Here is an 18,043-nt window from a genome sequence, read left to right on the forward strand (position 1 = left end):
AGCAAAAGTGAGAAGAAGATTGTTAAAAAGACTAGGCTGGCATTCTGATCATATCAAACTCATGGGGCCTGCAAATGGCAGCTTTTGTGGAGCCGCACAGATAACTACCGTACTTTTTCCTCTGTTCGCGTCTCTAGAGACGCTTACAGGTTGCCACGGATACGCTCCGAGACGTCACCAATGCTGTGGTGAGCGGCGGACCAGGCGCAGTGGTACAGACCCTCACGGTCCGTGCGCTCATAGGTGTGGCCGCCGAAGAAGTCACGCTGGGCCTGAGTCAGGTTGGCGGGCAGACGCTCACGACGGAACGTGTCGTAGTAGTTGAGCGAGCCCGAGAACGAGGGCGCAGGGATGCCACTAGCCACAGCCAGGGACACCACGCGACGCCACGAATACTGGCGAGCCTGCAGCTCGGCGGCGAAGTCCGGATCCACCAGCAGCGAGATCAATGACGCGTCCTTAGTGTAAGCCGACTTGATACGGTCCAAGAACTTGGCACGGATGATGCAGCCGCCCTTCCAGATGCGAGCACACTCACCCAAGTCAACGTTCCAGCCCATTTGGACACCAGCCTCACGGATGAGGTTCAGGCCCTGAGCGTACGAGCAGATCTTGGAGGCGTACAGAGCCTGACGCACGTCGTCGATGAGCTGCTGCTTGTCCACAGCAGGGATCTCAGACGGACCCGACAGAATCTTGGAGGCGAACACGCGCTCGTCCTTGCGGGCGCTTAGGTAACGAGCGTCCAGAGACGCAGTGATGGTGGGGGCGGCGATGGAGCGCTCAGCAGCCTCCTGCACGGTCCAGCGACCAGTGCCCTTCATGCCAGTCTTGTCTAGGATCTTGTCAACGACGTAGCCATCGTCCGTCAGATCGTCCTTTTTGGCGAAAATCTGAGCCGTGATCTCAATGAGGAACGACTCGAGCTCGCCCTTGTTCCACTCGTCAAAGACGCTGGCCAGCTCATCGTTCGTGAGGCCACCAGCGATCTTGAGGATGTCGTAAGCCTCGGCGATCAGCTGCATGTCACCGTACTCGATGCCGTTGTGGACCATCTTAACGTAGTTGCCCGAACCGATGGGGCCAAGGTACGTAGTGCAGGCACCGTCGTCCACCTGGGCGGCACACTTGGTGATAATGGGCTCGAGAGCGTCGAAGGCCTCCTTGGGGCCACCAGGCATAAGCGAAGGGCCGTTGCGGGCGCCCTCCTCACCGCCAGACACGCCCATGCCCACGAAGTGGATGCCCTTGGGCTCCAGCTCGCTGGCACGACGAACACTGTTGGGGAACCACTCGTTACCGCCGTCCACGATGATGTCACCAGGCTCCATGAACTCCGAGAGCGCGGCGATGGTCAAGTCCACAGGCTTGCCGGCCACCACGAGGATGACAACCTTACGGGGGCGCGCGAGCGAGGCCACAAACTCCTTCATGTCCTTGAAGCCCACAAGCGGGAGGTTGCCCTCGTCCTTGGCGCGCTGCACAGTGGCGTCCACTTTGTCAGGCGAGCGGTTGCACACCGACACCTTGAAGCCGTGCGACGCCATGTTGAGCGCGAAGTTCTGGCCCATAACGGCCAGGCCGAAAAGTCCGATGTCCGAGAGGTCAGCCATGGTGGAAAGATAGAAAGGAGAAAGTTGGTGAAGGAGCTGAGCTCTAGTGCGCAAAATGCGGAATGACGAAGTGGAGGGGGAAGATCTTGACACGCTGACGACGAAGTACGGTACCCATATTTGCCGAATAATTTAAGTACAGAGGTCCCTCCCGTTTTGCGTGGATGGGTATGGAGTCGTCTCCTGCAGGTTCATTTATTGCTAAGGGTTTAAAACACACAAATCGTAAAGCTTCTGGATAAACACTTAAATCTTATACGATCAAACAGGTGCCCAAAGCGAGAGGGACTGTACCGTACACCGATGACGAGGTCATTTTTGTTTGCAGTTTTCGAGATTTTCGAGACATGAAAAGACCTCAGCCAAAAACGAGAAACGATACGGAGACAGTGTGTCCGTGTCCTTCGACAGTAATACTCCTGTATTTGCTGAGAATCATACAGGAGCCGGGTACCCTAGCTACTCAATAAATGACAGTAAGTGCTGCTGGTTTTACATGCTACTGTATCATTTAGATACAAGACCAACATGGTTAAGGTTCTCACAAAATACATGTCAAGTATTTTGTAATGTATACACTGTATACAAAAACATGCTTACCGAAACAGATCAGTACTGTATGTACAACAAAGCACACCAAAAAGCCACGTCACACCAAGCACCAGTATTACGGGGGTGTGACAAAGGTTGGCAGGATTCTAAAAGGAAAACCGTAGATACCTCGCGTTTTGACCACCTGTTTGATCGTTTTTAATTTAGATGTTCATTCATCAGAGTATTGATCTGTGTAAATAAAACCTCTAGAAGTGAATGAGCTGAGTCCCAAATTCTTATCGCGCAAAACTAGAGACTTCCTTTACCATGATGACAGAGGTTGGCACTTTCAGTTTTGAAACATATGTAGATACTAGGCAGGGTTCTTCGCGAATTAAAATCGCTGTCCTCAGCGATGCTCTGCATACTCATCCCAAGACTTGTAGGGGCCAACGGCGCTCAATGCCAGCAAGCGGTGACACTGCATTGCGGTCTGCAGCTACGCAGTGTATGGCTCACCCACCCATAGCTCCTTTAAAACGAATTGAACCTAAATCACGCGACGCCCGAAGTGTTTACAGTGATTGTTCGCACTATGATAGCGACAAGATGGTGCGAGCCCACAGCGATGATTCCGTGCCAGAAATGTTCGTCGACATCTCGCGACACGTGAATTCCACCGCAGAACTGGTAATCAAGCCTTGATTTAAGGAGACACGGGCGCAAATCATTCTTTTAACTGGGGGACAAAGAGTTTTATATACTTCATTAAATGTCAAATTTTGAAGTACATGTACATGTACTTAAGTTTCCCAACTCTTTTAACCCTTTAAAAAGATTGAAGTACCGGTAGTTACATGTATTAGTACTATACTACTACTACTGCAGAACCTCAAGTACTACTGTAGTAAAACTAGTAGTACTAGGAAACTACAGTCTAACATTCTACTACTCTGTAGTACGAAGTACTAGTACAACATGTTTTAATACTACTGTTGAACTGTAGTTATATGATCAATGCTATTGTACAAGCTCAGGTATTATAGTTGGGAGCGCTCAGACATCCAAGGAAAATTGGAGCCTCAAGCGGCAAGTCGGGTGGCAACCCGACCGCCATCAGCAAAACACTGCGAATCTTTAAGGGATAATTTTCTTCATCAACAAGCTCCACGTGTTAGGAATTTACAAAACTGTCCAGGAGCTGGAAGCTGATCGGACAGCAACTCCACGGTCCATTGATTTCGGCGGTTCAGTCCCACTTCTGGAAAATTCGATCACAACTTGATTGGTCGATCTTAGATGCAAAACAATTCATAAACCAATCAGAAGCTGTTGTGGACGATTGGTTTGCGCTGCTTCAGCATCTGAGGCCTTTTCATCTCTCCGTCAGAACACGATTTAGAATTGCGAAGTCAAGTGGGTCTTCATCCTGGTGCACCATGTGCTAGAGCTGGAGGCGGCTTGGGGAAATTCCCCGGACACCAGGGCAGAGAGTGCCAGCGTCTAAGCGCAGACTCCCTCAGCGATGAAGCTACGCGGAGATGGCTCACTTCGGTGGGCCGGAGCTTTCGGCGGATTCGTGAGGACTGATGGTCATACTAAAAGTTATGCAATTGGCTCAGCGGCACATGGCGGACGTCGTGTCGTCGTCGCTTTGAGCTAACCCGACGGGGATTACTCATGTTGTGTTCTCCACGACACCCAAGACGAAGGAAGAAATTATAACGTGCCTCGGCCGTGTTTCTCAACGCGGCGGAGTGTGTGTATGTATGTGCATCCATGTGTGTGTTATATTTGTGTTGCATTTTGTTATGGAGCGCGTTGATGAAGAAAATTATCCCTTAAACATTCGCAGTGTTTTGCTGATAGCGGCCGGGTTGCCACCCGGCTTGCTGCTTGAGGCCATAATTTTCCTTGGATGTCTGAGCGCTCCCATTTTACCATTTGCATATTTATTTTAGCTTATGAGTACAAGGATTAAAATTTGACATGCGCGTCGTTTGAAGGTCGTACTGTAGTGGTCTTCCTGATGAAACGACAACCTAGTTAATCCATTTCTAATGAGTACTCAAGACTGAAAGTTCATAACCACTGTACAGTAGTGTAGTTGCTTTTACGGGGTAAAGATTTAACTCAACCTTTCACAACCCAAAAAAGTTGTCGCATTCGGTTCTCTTGCAATGAAAAATGTCGTCGCTTGGCATCCACAATTGGATGGAACTGTAGTGCATTTTGCAGTTGACTCAGTTGGTACGATATGTTGCCACGACTGAGCTCGAAGGTGCACCCAAAACGTTCGTTGCTGGCAATTGTAACTCCGCCATCAAGTTGCGAAGGCAAGGTAGAAAGTTACAATTGTTTGCCGTCACCTTCCGCCCCACTAGCTGGACCTGAGCCAACGTCGTCCACAGTTCAAGACCACACACGATGGTTTTACAACTACCCGCGCCTCAGCTTCGTCATACTTTTCATTGTTTGCACCTACATCGGAGGCATCTACGTCTCCACGAAAGTCACTGCGTGGACTCTTGACCTGCTTGGAGTTCACGCAGAACTCACTGCCGCCAGAGAAACATACGTTGCTACGAGCCGCATGTTGAACACAATGACGGAGTGTGTAGATCGGAGCTCGTTGGAGTACCTGGCCATCTCAAAAATGCAATTTGAAGCCGACAGCAAACGTGTCCAGAAAATCATCGATGCTAACGACAAAATACTTGCCGACCAGCGGAATGCAACAATGACATGTAAGTCCGACCGTCATAGTTTCTATCTTTACTAACCGTTCACAAACGTTTTGCCAGGTTCCAAATCATTCTTATCGACTTTAAAAGAGCAGGTGGAAACGACATCAAACGAAAATTCGACTCTAAGTTGTTTCTCGGACAGTTATTACGATAACGTGCCGGAAACCGAAGCTGTGTCGTCCTCAAGGGCTTTAGTACTTTCAGTGCGAACACTATTGACGACCCAAGCTGTGTCGACGGCGAACGATAGTGTATCCAAGCAGCAAACTCATTTTAAAAATCAACTCCTGGAAATGTGGAATGCCGTCGACACGGTCAAATCGTCGATAGAGAAGACACTCGCAGCTACAAACTCCTTGGCCTCCAAGGAGTTGCAATCACTGACACCAATACTATCGAATAGTGATGGGAGTGGCCACACAAAGCAGTCGGCGTCTCGGTTTGGTCGTCTAGGCAAAGTAATGTCGTCGGAATTGTCGGACCCGCTGACAATAACGTCATCAACCAGCGTAGAAACCATACAAAAAGCTGGTCGAACACTCCACAAAGCGCTCGAGTTTTTAGCTAAATTACACGATGGTTTTACAGGCGTCATGGACACAGTCGACGAGACTTGGGGGTTACTGGAGAAGCAGCTAAATGCCACTGTCCAACAGGTCAACCAGCTGCAGAAAGAGCTGGCTTACGTTGCTGAGTCGACGGCACAACAGATTAACAACACAAGCACCGCCGTTATGACGAGTTTGAACCAGACTCAACAGGAAATATCCACGTCATTCGACATCCTGCGCGATCAGTGGCAAAACGCTGTCAACAAGTTGGTGGGGGACGGCTTCACGCCATGGAAACGACTCGGAGACCAACTTGTTGCCGAACTCACGGCAAATCAGCGTCAAAGCGAGAGACCGGAAAGCGCGATCCAACGCAAATATCTATTGCCAGATAGAACGTCCAATTCAAGTTTGAAACAAGAGCATGCGAAGCTGACACGTGATGAAAGTTTGCACAACTCAACGTCGTCTGCCTCTGCTGACAGTAGAGACAAATTTGATATCGACACTGCTGTGCTGCGTGCGTCAATAGTGGACCTGGGTGTTTTCATCACTCAAGTGGTTTTCTACGTGGATATTGGTCGTCTCACTCTGTTGGCCGCTGATCTTGCAGTTGGGCTAATTACCGAGTCGTATTCGGATATGCCGATGCTGGATATACGAGACATCACCACAGTTGACACGATCGGAAGCGTCTGCGAGGTTTTCCTCTGCCAGCACAGCTTTTCAGCTGTGTGCTATACGCTTGTGGCAAAGGCATCCGAGTTGATGCGATTTCTGGTAACATTTTTGCTGCTCTTCTTCGCTGCTTCAGTTGTTACAGGAGGGCTATTCATGTGGAAACAAGACCATATTGCGCATTGCAAGGCTTCAAATGTGATAACTTCCCCAACAACAATTCAAAGTATCACCAGAACATTTTTTGAGAACAATGGCAACAGCAGCAAAACCGTCGGAAATCCACTTCATGAGATCCAGAAGTACGCCACCATCATCAACGATTCGATCCACAATGACTACACCGCACTAGAGCTGGACTCGGTTGTCGTGTGGAAGAACCAGTCTGCGCTGCTGGATGATTTCAGTGACTGCGCAACAACTACGAGCAGTTTGGTTCGAATGCTTCAAGACTGCACAGCGCAGAGTGGCGGCAATTGGATGACTCCTGTGGAGGAGTCGTCTCTTTCAAGTCAGTGCTTGACAAGCACACTAAGCAACATGTCAAACATTGTGACTCCAACTTCCACCGCAGAGGAATTGAGTGGAAAAGCTCCTTTTTTAGAGCCAACCAACGCATTCACATCGTGTTTTCCAGAAGAAGAAATGTTGCAAATTGGACGTGAAGAAGTTGTAGCCAAGCTGCAACACAAACTCGCATGTGCAACTGAAAAGGCTGTGTACCTCTCATGTGCGTCGTGGTGGCTACTGGTCGTCATCTTCGTCGCGAACCGCTTCACGGTGAGGATGATCATCAAAGCTGCAGGCGTCTACTGGTGGCGCTTCCTCAGTGCAAATCGCCTGGAATTTGTGGGTTTTTGCCAGGAAGACGGAAATATCGAAGCAAGTGACAAATTGCCAAAAGCGATTCAGCAACATTTGCGTCAAGCAAAATGGCAAAATATTGGTCGCTTGGCCGGTATTGCATTTTCATTTACCTGTGTCGTCGCTGTTGTTGCCATTATTTTCCATGGAGTTGCCTGACGATAAAGCAAATAATAAAAAATTGCGTTGAGATCTATAACTTCAATCTATTGATTATCTACATACGGGAAAGTGCAGGCAAGCGAGCCAACACTTCGGTCTCGCTGGTAGTGGCAGGTTGCACTCCTGGCGGTAGTTTACGGAACTTAGAAACACGCAAGGCAAGTTGTTCCAGCTCGCCATCCTTCACGTACTGTGAAGACAAACTCAAAAGTTGCACTGCTGGTTTGTTCGCATTGGGCTTGCTCTTCTCCTTGCTTGGAAGACGTCGACTGGAGAGAACTCCCCACCGTTCCAGCAATGCCAAGGCGTTTTGCAAGGTTTCACGAGAGCAAGACTCGTAGAAACTTATAAGTTTCTCATGATACATCGTCTCTGCGAGCCATTGCAAGCGCTTGAGCAAGTCTTCGGTGCTAACTTCACCGTGTGGACGCAACGCAAACAGACTCGTAACAGCGACCCAGTAGCTGTCGATAAATGGCCACATAAGCGTACTCAACAGCGATAACATCGCGCCGTCTGCTGCCTCCAGTCGCGATGAGGAAGTAGCCACAGGAACGAGAACATTGCGCGTTTCAAGCTGTGCTAGTGCCTCAACGAGATGTGCGCGATCAGCCTCCGGGTCATCTTTGCGAACGAACTCCATCGTGAGCATCTCGTACAGGAACAACGCGCCGTCGAGTAATTCCTGACGATCCACTCCAGATTCCGAGTTGCTTGATACTGACTGTGAGCTGCTACCCCCAAACGGCAAGTTAAACGCATCCAGAGCTTGATACGCACAAGCCACGACACCTTCGCGGTTAAACCAGTGTAGAATTTTGTTACGGTAGTAACCGAGGCCGATCATGTTGGGGTATTGCTCACGCTGCAGAATACAAACAAGTTAGAAATTACTCAGCAATTGTCATTTACACTCAGTGACTTACACTGGTGATGGCAGGTTCGACGAGATCTTTGCGTCGCATAGTGACGAGTTCGTGAAGCAGCTCAAGTGCGCGGTCTACGACGACGGTAGGCGAGCGACCTTGAGTGCCAACGACTCGACCCCCACGACGTAGGATCTCTAGTCTCAGCCAGTCAGCTTGGCGCACCAGCTCCTGCTTGGAGATGCCTTGACGATACACCAGCAAGATAGCAGCCACAACATGTGACATCGCACACGTCGCATTGTCAATCAACGCGTCCGTGATAGCATAGCCCAGATCCTCGACGATAGCTGACGTGGGCACAAACATCTCTTGCTCTTCAGCACGTGTAAGTGCTGCATCCACGTGTTGTTTGACGTCCAAAGGTACACCGAATTTCACTGAAATGGACCCAAACTTCTTGCGCACAATAGGCATGGCTTTGAACAGCGCACTGATCGACTGTACACCAAAGATATATTAGTACAGAACAACACACACACACAATAAAACAACATACCTCCCGGATCTTGCCTTCTCCAAGAAGTTCATTCTGGTGTAGCAGCACTTCTAGCGGCTTCTCGTAGTCGATAGTCACGGGTACAATGTAGAGCTGACAGGATAAAACAACCGTCAGTGTAAGTCTTCAAGCGTACTGACATAGATACAATACTCACGTTCTTGACTTTCTCCGATAGATAGCAGTCGACGACGGTGTTCAAGATGCCAAACTTGGGGTGCAACTGCTTGCCGCTTCGACTGCGTGAGCCTTCAATAAAAAACTCGATCGTGTGTCCTCTTGACACCAGATACTGCGTGTAAGCACGAAAGACAGCAGAGTAGAGCGGATCGTCCGAGAAAGAGCGACGAATGAAGTACGCGCCGGACTCCCGCAGTAGTTTACTAAGACTTCCCATGTGCAGGAAATCTTCCCCAGCTGCGACGTATGGAACGGGGATATTGTAGGCAAAAAACACGTAGCTCATGAGCAGGAAGTCGACGTAGGACCGATGAGTAGGCACAAGAACGACACTTCCACGGCGCTCAGCCAGCAGCTCACGGATACGTGTGAGTCCCGTTTCATCCACGTGGATCTGGTCGTACATGTTGCGGCACACCTTCCGCAAAAGCCATCCCAACTTACGCACAGCCTTGTAGTCCAGCTGTGCAGCCATAGTGCTCAGTATACTGGCAGCTTGACGCTCGACGTCGTCGATATCCATGCCGTAAGCCACTGCGCGTTCTTTAATAGCTGCACGGACGACGTCGGACTCGAGAACACTATTACGAAGACCGCCCACAGACTCCACATGCGGCCTTGGGACGTGCGAAGCCTCGTGGTTCATACCTTCCTTCCATCCGGTGATACCCATAACTCGACCAAGGAGACCAGACTTGGTGTAGCCAGGCTTCCGACTGGACGTGTACGCCCACGCCACGTCGGAAAGAAGTCCAGGGAACGAAATCGCGTGGTGATCCGGATCCCAATCCAGAATCCGCCCCGTACTCAGAGCCAGCTGCGTTTGATTCACTCCTTCGATATCCACGTCGATTACGTCTTCATGCAGCATATATTTCTTCAACCCGACGCAGTAATTCAGTACGTATCGCTCCCACGCGATCTCGTGCGAATCGATCCAAAAATCTTTGGTAGCGTACGGTCTGAGAGTCTTCTCTGCAGCATCTGCAACGAAGATCCACTGATTCTCAGTGAATGGCTTGAATAACTCCACGAGATTTCGTGCACGCCACGTGAGCTGCCACAGCTTTGCTGCATTTTTAATGTGTCCTGGATGTCCGCTTTTGTTCGCAACAGTTGAATACACAGACGACGGTAGCGCGTACGTGAGGAACCATTGGATCTGGAAGCTTTGATGGGTTGGGATCATGGAGAACTTGGCTGGGAAGAGTCCACGTGCTGGTGGGTTCTTGCGGAAATACTCAGGTACCAGTACACACGGTATACGCCAACGTAGCGGGTTTTGTCTTGGATCTGACGTCCCACAATGCACCACCATCGGTTTATTCACTGCGACGTCCTTAACCAGCGGACAAGACGGTTCGGACGACACACGCGAGCTTTCATGCTCTTGTATCTTCGCACAGATAGAGAGAAGAATGCTGTTAACAGCCAAGTCCACTGGAACAATGTCCGCGACGTTTCTTGGATCACCCGGCAGCATAGTCAGCACGCCCATACCTGCAGCTAAGAAGATAGCGCCTGCTGCAGCGATCTGGTCGATCCAGCCAGGCATCGGCTCTTTCCAGCTTGCACCGATAATTGTCGGACGGTAAATAATTAACGGGAAGTTGGGTGCGATCTCTCTAACCAGTAAATGCTCCGTCATGGATTTCGTGAGCGTGTACGTGTTGGGATACGTCCCCATGAGGTTCACTCTCAGTCGCTCCAATTCACTGGGTGACGCGGTTGTCACTGCCCTCAGTGCGTCGTGAGCATCGAAATCCAGCGGATACAGTTCCTCCGAGATCCTCGTATCTCGTCGATTACTGTTCACGTAGGCTGTAGACACGTGCAAGTGGCAGCGGATTCCTGGACAGCTTTGCACGAACTTTGCAATGTTCAGAGACCCCACGCAGTTCATCTCCACTGCCACTTCCAGCGGCTCGTCGAACTGCACGGTAGCTGCTGAGTGGATGGAGATCTGCACACAGGCTCTTAATAGTCGCGCATCTTCTGCACTGAGACCCAAATCGGGTGTCGTGATGTCTCCTGCAATTGCGTGTAGCTTTTCTCTTGCAAAAGCTTCAAAGTCATTGGGTCGTTCGGCTCGTAGACGATCGAAGACGCGACTGTCGATGATTTCCTTCTGTAGACGCTCAGCTGAAGCCACACCCTTGCGGGGGCGGATCAATACAAATATCTACATGATTACACAATGCAGTGACAGTTGTGGCGTGAGAATTAAGAGATGTTACTGAGGATGAAGAGAAGTTGTTACCTTGGCGATGTTTGGAGTGCATCGCAGCAGCTTTTCGATCACGGTCTGCAGTGCGAAAAGTGGGAAATGGAGTAAGTAAAGGTAGAGGAAGATGGTGGAATGGTGGTAGGTAGCATACTTTGGCCAGGAAGCCCGTGCCGCCAGTGATAAAGAGACTTTGGCCCGCGTAGATCTGCTCCATGTTGCGAGTGACACGTTTTAGCGAACTGGGCGGGCCTGACGTACGCTGGAATGTGATTGGTGGATTATCGACAGAAATAAATTTGAAAGGTACCGGTGCTGGTACATGGCTACATAATGCAAGTTCAAGCTGTCTTTTTCATGGACCACCGCAGCATTTTCCAGGTAAGGCTTGGTCGTTATAATACGATGTGGTAACCTGCAGCTCCGTGTCAGAGGTGTTCCATAAATTATAAGTCCACCGAAGCTTCTATTCGGAATAGATGTGAGCTGTGCACATCATTCGATGCGAAGCTCAAAATCTGCCTCAAGAGAACGCATTTCGCTTTCGCCACACATTATCAGCGTAGAGGATGAATAGCATGCTGCGACTCGCGCTTATTGCGGCCCTCATCTCCGTCTTCTTTCCGAGCACAACAAGCTTCCAGATCGGTAGTAGCCAGAAAGTAGTGTGGGCAAGCAACTGCGACTTCCCTGGTAACGACTACCGCTCGTATAGCAGCATCTCCGAGGTGTGTGGGGATGTTTGTGCCAGCGAAGCGGTCTGCACACATTGGGCGTGGAGTGAATACAACGGCGGAACCTGCTGGCTCAAGAAGGGCATGCCCTCCTCCAAGGCGACGAGTTACGATACTATCTGCGGCTATGTGGTTTCTCGCACCTTGACACCTGCTACTACTAGCGGTATTTCTACTACCGACATGGAAGAAATGTTGGCGCAAACCAACTCGTATCGTGCTCAGAATGAACTTGCAGTATTGACCGTGGACCATCGTTTAGTCGTAGCAGCCTTGCTGCATTCGCAGGACCAGGCGAGTCACTGCAACATGACCCACACAGGTACAAATATTAAGAAATTGGGGGATCGAGTAAAAGCACAAGGATACCGATACTCCGTTGCCGCAGAGAATGTGGCTGCAGGTCAAACCACAATTGAAGACGTTATGACTTCATGGTGGAACTCTCCTGACCATCAAGCCAATATCCTTAACGAAAAAGTTGAGAACGTCGGTTTTGCTGTGGCCACAAATGAAGCTTGCAGCGACTATAAGACCTACTGGACACAGGATTTCGGACGATTGGCGGGGTAACGATGCAGGTGTGAATAAATACAGGAACATATATGAACCTTGGTTGTTCAGTAGGGGTGGAGTGCACTAACAAGATCGGAAAAGGACGGCGTGAAGTGATATCCAGTTGAGTTGCAGATGTTGAAGAGCACATGTGTAGCAAAGGCGAGACTGTTACAGGTGCGAACTGACTGGTGCAGCCCCAACGCCGCGGTGAACGCGGGCACACGAAACACTAGGAGTAGTTTTCGTTAAGGAGCTAAGGCGTCCTTGCAAGGCGAAGGGAATAAAAACAATTAATACATCACTGTGATGTCTTGAACCCTTTTTTTGGCTGATAGATCTTCTGCTGCATAATTAAGAGTGTGTCTTGTTTGTTGGCGAGACGCTTGACCTTCTCTATGCATGTACATGTCGTGCTATCGAGATTAAGCCCACGACCCACATGTTTAATTTGTCAGGTAAATGTTGACCAGAATCTAACTTGTAAATGCTGGTTGTCTTTTGGATATCACATGTAACACTTACACTATTAATGATACAATCAGTAGATACTGCTGGAGTGAATTATCATTTCTTAATAATAATGTTAAAACTACTTGTATTAATAGGTATTTACATGCTAGCAAACTATAAGTACACAGCTACTAACGTAAGTAAAAGTAACGGGTAGTTGTTTACGACGCTAGCAAAGCTTAAACGGTTCAGACACACGCGAAGAAGCATGTCTGTCGATCCATTCATTATCTCCATCCAAGTCTCTGATGAAAACTCAAACAAGTACCCATGAATGTAGAGTCGTGCTCCCTCGCAGCACTCCTCGTCCTAGCTACTGAATGATCGTGCTCCACCGAAGTGTACGGAGTGAGGGAGCTCAATCGACCGTCACCTTATTCCCCAGCCGCTTCGGGGGCCCTTTAGCCACCAAAAAGATGTTTGCACGATCAACCCGAGCGAACACGAGTCAACACAACAACATACCTCAACGTCAAGACGTGTACCCGATGTTTCATCGCTCCTTTTCCTTTGATGGCCGTCAGGGTTTGCTACTTGCCACTTCACCGAAGTAGGCCGAAATCCGTGTTATTAAGCATTCAGTTTCCATTTTGACTTGTCCTACTCAACACAACACATCAATAATGCCTCGAATCTCCAACTTCGTGGTTATTTCGGCCCTCGCAGTGGGCGCCTCGATCTTCTCCACTGCTTCGGGCTATCAGACCGGCAGTGGTGGCCGCGTGATGTGGGAAAACAATTGCGACTTCTATGGAAGCGACTATCGATCCATGAGGGCCACCCCAGACGTGTGCGGTGATGTCTGTGCGATCGACTCGAAGTGTACACACTGGGCCTGCAATAACTACAACGGCGGTACATGCTGGTTCAAGACGGGCTCTCGACCAACCAAAACTGCCAAGTGGGGCACGAATTGCGGCTACGTGGTCTCCCGCAGTAAGGATCAAAACCAAGGTCAATCACAGGGCCAAACCTCCAGCAGCGGATTGTCTGCATCCGAAATGGGTGAGATGCTGGGCCGGATCAACGCCTACCGCTCACAGAATGGGCTACCTGGTCTGTCAATTGACAACCGGTTGGTAAACGCCGCCACTCTTCATTCGCAAGACCAGGCCAACAACTGCAAAATGACGCACGCCGGCTCAAATGGTTCAAGACTTGGTGACCGCATCAAGGCACAAGGTTACGACTTCAGCACGGCCGCGGAGAACGTAGCTGCTGGCCAAACGACTGTGGAGCAAGTCATGACTTCATGGTGGAACTCTCCTGGTCACCGTGCCAACCTCCTCGGAAAGAACGTGGAGAACGTCGGATTCGCAAAGGTGGTGAACAGCGGTTGCAGTAATTATGCAACCTATTGGACGCAGGACTTCGGACGCCTCGGCTAATGTAAATGTCCGTCTCGTGTCGTAAAGGCTCAGTGGTAAGCCAAAGTGTCGTATTCAAAACGATCTACCAAGAGCAACATTTGGTGTTGAATGTAGTGCGTAAGTGAAGGGTTAATATGTGCGGTGTAGCTGTAGTGAGTAACTCAAAGATATATACAATGGCGTCAATCTCCAGGCGAGCATGTTTGTTTTTAGTTTAAAAAATCTTACGAAATGAAGTCGTTCAGAGTGACGACCAAACTCGAGCAATCATCACATAATTTGCTACTGTAGCTGCTACTGTAGCTGTTTTGTGACTCACAAAACAGACTCACTCCCACAAATTGTAAGACTACCTATTGTTAGGCTACTTGTACAATACGCTGCTACAACGGCAGGTGCTAACAATTGATTCAAAATACCTTGCCCCGTTCTCGATTGGGTCATGTAGGCTCCGGTAGGCCCAATGCGAGAGGCCAGCTCATGAGGATCGTGCTATCAAGAATTGCTTTGATTGAAGAAAGTATCTTGACAAACATCAACACGTAAAAACCAATTTCCTTCTGTAGAATGAGCGAAGCTTAGCGCCAGAATATTGCTCTCTATGACCACCAAATGCTGGACTTTTATATCTGGTATTGGATAGCATTACATTTTTGTCTGCCCACCAAACAGGGACAGTATGAACGATATGAGTCGCATGTCGAAACCTTATGCTCCATCTGTGCATGTCCTTTTCCCACCGAGAGCCTATTCATACAATCGATGCTGTAGAAACCACCAAGCAGCAAGGCGACATGTGGATGTTTAACCGATGTTTCAAAGGGAGACGGATACCATCGGCTTGATCGAGCTATCCGAATGTATGTGCGCTGGTCGTAGTCCGAGAGCACAAGTCCATAGCGACAGTGCTCACTTCTCAATTTGCCTTCTACCTCATAATCATGCCGCGTTTCAGTACTTTCGCGATTATTGCCGCTTCTGTTGTCGCCGTCTCCGTTGTTCCAAGCACAACAGCCTTCCAGCTTGGAAGTGGAGGTCGCGTAATGTGGGAAAACAATTGCAACTTCAGCGGAAACGACTACCGCTGGATGAAGGCTATTCCGGTGTGCGGTGATGTCTGCGCAGGTGACTCAAAGTGCACGCACTGGACGTGGAGCAACAGCAACGGCGGCACTTGCTGGTTCAAAACGGGGCCCCGGTCGGCTAAAACTACCAAGTGGGGGACGAATTGCGGCTACGTAGTGTCTCGCAACTCCGTCGTGCAAGTCCAAGCCCAAGGGACGGCTCTAATCCAAGCGCAAGTTGGTTCTAGTAGCGGTCTCTCCCCCGTCGAGATGAGCGAAATGCTTAGCCGTATCAACTCTTATCGTGCTCAGAATGGTCTGGGTGCGCTCACTATCGACAACCGGTTAGTTATTGCGGCCACGCTTCACTCAAAGGACCAGGCTAGCCACTGTACCATGACACACTCGGGTTCAAACGGGTCAAATCTGGGCGACCGTGTCAAGGCGCAGAGCTACAGCTTCGCAATGGTGGCGGAGAACGTGGCAGCGGGTCAGAATACCGTTGAGTCCGTCATGACCGCGTGGTGGAACTCGCCCGGTCACCGAGCCAACTTGCTAAGCAAAGACGCACAGAACGTCGGCTTTGCTAAGGTGGTGAATAACAACTGCGACAGCTACGCTGCGTATTGGACGCAGGACTTTGGTCGCCTCGGATAAGGCTCAGTGGAAAGCCAACTAATTTCTCGATGTAGTTGAGTGAGTGCAGTGAAATGAGTATCGTCTTGTGATAAGTGTGAAATGAGTTAATAGAACGGCGTTTGTCCGCTTCGAATAGGGTGCTAAAAGTACAAGCTGACAAGCTATGGATAGCATTCACTCTTCTACCGGAGTTCTTTTTGGATACTTCACGACGAAGCAACAAACTTCCTCAACAACCTTTCATCCCTCTAGAATCTGCCAGCATCGGTAGCGCAGATACGGATGAGTAAGCTGGTGGACAGCTACCTGACGTATTAATTAAAGTTGCCGCCTTTACAAATTGTAAGTATGCCTTTATTGTTTGCCACCTGAATCCAAGTTCGCTAAAGATCGCGGTGACGAAGATGGCATGTGGCTTCAACAGCCGGTTCAGCTTAGTCACCTCAATGGGAGCAAGACGGGCGACAGCGGCCGGTCTCCTTTAACTTGGAAGGCTACGCACTCATCGAGTAGAACGCGTCGGTAAAGCTCAGTGATGGCGGATTAAGCCGGAGCAGTGAATGGGTGAGTCGTAGAAGCTGAGATTTTACCATGGTTCGACTGATACGAACTGCCACAAACACTCGGATTTCTTTCGTGTTTCGATGCCCTGTATTTCGGTGGCGGTTGGGAACTTGTTGCTTACAAAATCTCAGATAAACGTGTTCAGGAATTCGCTATCCGTACCGTATATTCCAATTTGCATGAGATTCCTGCGTTATATCCATAGAGTCCAAGGCTAGGACTCCTAGCTGCCAGCAGTGTTGATACATGTATCAGCACTACTGTACAGGTACTCAATTACTCGAGGTGACAGGGCCTCAACGAAATTAAGGGCGTTCGCTCTCCAGACCTGTATTACATGTAATACATGCAGCGTCAACTGGCCGCCAGCTGTTCCGCCAAGCAACGTTGCGCTTTTGGCAAAGCTTTGACGCTCAGCTTCCCGGCCTCAACACGGGATCGGCGGAATGCCCTAGTGGATGGGACTTCACGCTCTATCTCACTTTCCAATTCGTCGGGCACCAAACATTTCGCGTCGAACCTCGCAAGAATGCTCCATTCCCAAGTATTGGCGCTGTCTGCTGCCGCTGCAATGACTTTGAGCGCTTCCTCTGCTTTCCAGATCGGTAGCCAAGGTCGCGTCATGTGGAAGAGCAACTGCGACTACTACGGCGGCGACTTCCACTCCGTCCGCGGCATCCCCGACGTGTGCGGAGATACATGCGCAGACAACCGGAAGTGCACGCACTGGTCCTGGAACAACTTCAACGGCGGTACTTGCTGGCTTAAAAACGGTAAGACGGCCACCCCCACGAAGCACTGGGGTGGAGGCTGCGGGTATGTCATCGACCGCTTCACGCGCTCTAAGTTGGCCTCGGCCAACCCGAAGGGAGACCGAAACGTTGATGAAAAGGCTGGCCAAAAAGCCGCAGACCAGAATGTCGATAGAAACTCCGACCAGAATGGTCAGTCATCGCGAGCTGGTCAGGCTTCCCAGGCTTCCGGATCTACGTCGTACAATAACGGACTGACAAGTGCCGAGACGTCGGAGATGCTTGCCTCCATCAACTCGTACCGTTCTCAGTATGGGCTTGGCGCATTGACTATCAACGCTCGACTCACGGCCGCTGCCCATGTCCACTCGAAGGACCAGGCAAAGCAGTGCAAAATGGCCCACGAGGGATCGGACGGCTCCGATCCTTGGGACCGAATGGAGGACCAGGGCTACCAGTGGTCGGTTGCTGCTGAGAACGTCGCTGCCGGTCAGACCAGTGTCGAGGCCGTCATGATATCCTGGTGGAATTCGGCAGGACACAGAGCCAACATCCTAAAGGACGACGTGACAAACGTGGGGTTTGCCGTGGCCTCCAACAGCGCTTGTAGCGAGTACGCAAAGTACTGGACTCAGGACTTCGGCGCCCAGTAAGCTACTTCAATGGAATGGAATGTGCTTTAATTGTCCTGTGTCTTCTGTACTGCGTCTGTGTCGTTGTGTGTTGCTACCTGTTACTAGTACTTCAAAGTACATGAAAGTTCCAGTGCTTATCCAGGTGACAAAGTAATTGAGCCACGATCGAAGTAGCAAACATGTTGATGAGAAGCGTCAGTTTTACTTGTACCATAACTGATATGGTACGCACAACACCT

At 49.9% G+C, this 18,043-nt stretch overlaps 7 protein-coding genes across 7 annotated transcripts; 5 read left to right on the forward strand and 2 right to left on the reverse strand.

Annotated features, from left to right (window-relative positions):
• Positions 1-4: 4 nt before the first annotated feature.
• PITG_10032 (6-phosphogluconate dehydrogenase) lies at positions 5-1,665 on the reverse strand (the record flags this gene model as incomplete). The annotated part of the gene is made up of 1 exon (XM_002902522.1): positions 5-1,665. One exon carries the CDS (start codon positions 1,611-1,613, stop codon positions 144-146), a length of 1,470 nt encoding a protein of 489 aa, XP_002902568.1.
• A 2,739-nt stretch (positions 1,666-4,404) lies between these two features.
• PITG_10033 (uncharacterized protein) lies at positions 4,405-7,146 on the forward strand (the record flags this gene model as incomplete). Its single annotated transcript, XM_002902523.1, has 2 exons — positions 4,405-4,894; positions 4,952-7,146. The coding sequence occupies 2 exons, from the start codon at positions 4,405-4,407 to the stop codon at positions 7,144-7,146; spliced, it is 2,685 nt and encodes an 894-aa protein (XP_002902569.1).
• A 58-nt stretch (positions 7,147-7,204) lies between these two features.
• On the reverse strand, positions 7,205-11,195 carry PITG_10034 (fatty acyl-CoA reductase, putative; the record flags this gene model as incomplete). The annotated part of the gene is made up of 6 exons (XM_002902524.1): positions 7,205-8,014; positions 8,076-8,516; positions 8,575-8,667; positions 8,732-10,936; positions 11,015-11,059; positions 11,133-11,195. The coding sequence occupies 6 exons, from the start codon at positions 11,193-11,195 to the stop codon at positions 7,205-7,207; spliced, it is 3,657 nt and encodes a 1,218-aa protein (XP_002902570.1).
• A 335-nt stretch (positions 11,196-11,530) lies between these two features.
• Positions 11,531-12,285, forward strand: PITG_10035 (SCP-like extracellular protein; the record flags this gene model as incomplete). Its single annotated transcript, XM_002902525.1, has 1 exon — positions 11,531-12,285. The coding sequence occupies one exon, from the start codon at positions 11,557-11,559 to the stop codon at positions 12,283-12,285; it is 729 nt and encodes a 242-aa protein (XP_002902571.1).
• Positions 12,286-13,403: 1,118 nt separating this feature from the next.
• On the forward strand, positions 13,404-14,168 carry PITG_10036 (SCP-like extracellular protein; the record flags this gene model as incomplete). The annotated part of the gene is made up of 1 exon (XM_002902526.1): positions 13,404-14,168. The coding sequence occupies one exon, from the start codon at positions 13,404-13,406 to the stop codon at positions 14,166-14,168; it is 765 nt and encodes a 254-aa protein (XP_002902572.1).
• Positions 14,169-15,091: 923 nt separating this feature from the next.
• Positions 15,092-15,871, forward strand: PITG_10037 (SCP-like extracellular protein; the record flags this gene model as incomplete). Its single annotated transcript, XM_002902527.1, has 1 exon — positions 15,092-15,871. The coding sequence occupies one exon, from the start codon at positions 15,092-15,094 to the stop codon at positions 15,869-15,871; it is 780 nt and encodes a 259-aa protein (XP_002902573.1).
• An 892-nt stretch (positions 15,872-16,763) lies between these two features.
• Positions 16,764-17,822, forward strand: PITG_10038 (SCP-like extracellular protein; the record flags this gene model as incomplete). The annotated part of the gene is made up of 1 exon (XM_002902528.1): positions 16,764-17,822. One exon carries the CDS (start codon positions 16,764-16,766, stop codon positions 17,820-17,822), a length of 1,059 nt encoding a protein of 352 aa, XP_002902574.1.
• Between the last annotated feature and the right edge of the window lie 221 nt (positions 17,823-18,043).

The sequence above is a fragment of the Phytophthora infestans genome, genomic scaffold, assembly GCF_000142945.1.
Source record: "Phytophthora infestans T30-4 supercont1.17 genomic scaffold, whole genome shotgun sequence".
Lineage (NCBI taxonomy): Eukaryota > Oomycota > Peronosporomycetes > Peronosporales > Peronosporaceae > Phytophthora > Phytophthora infestans.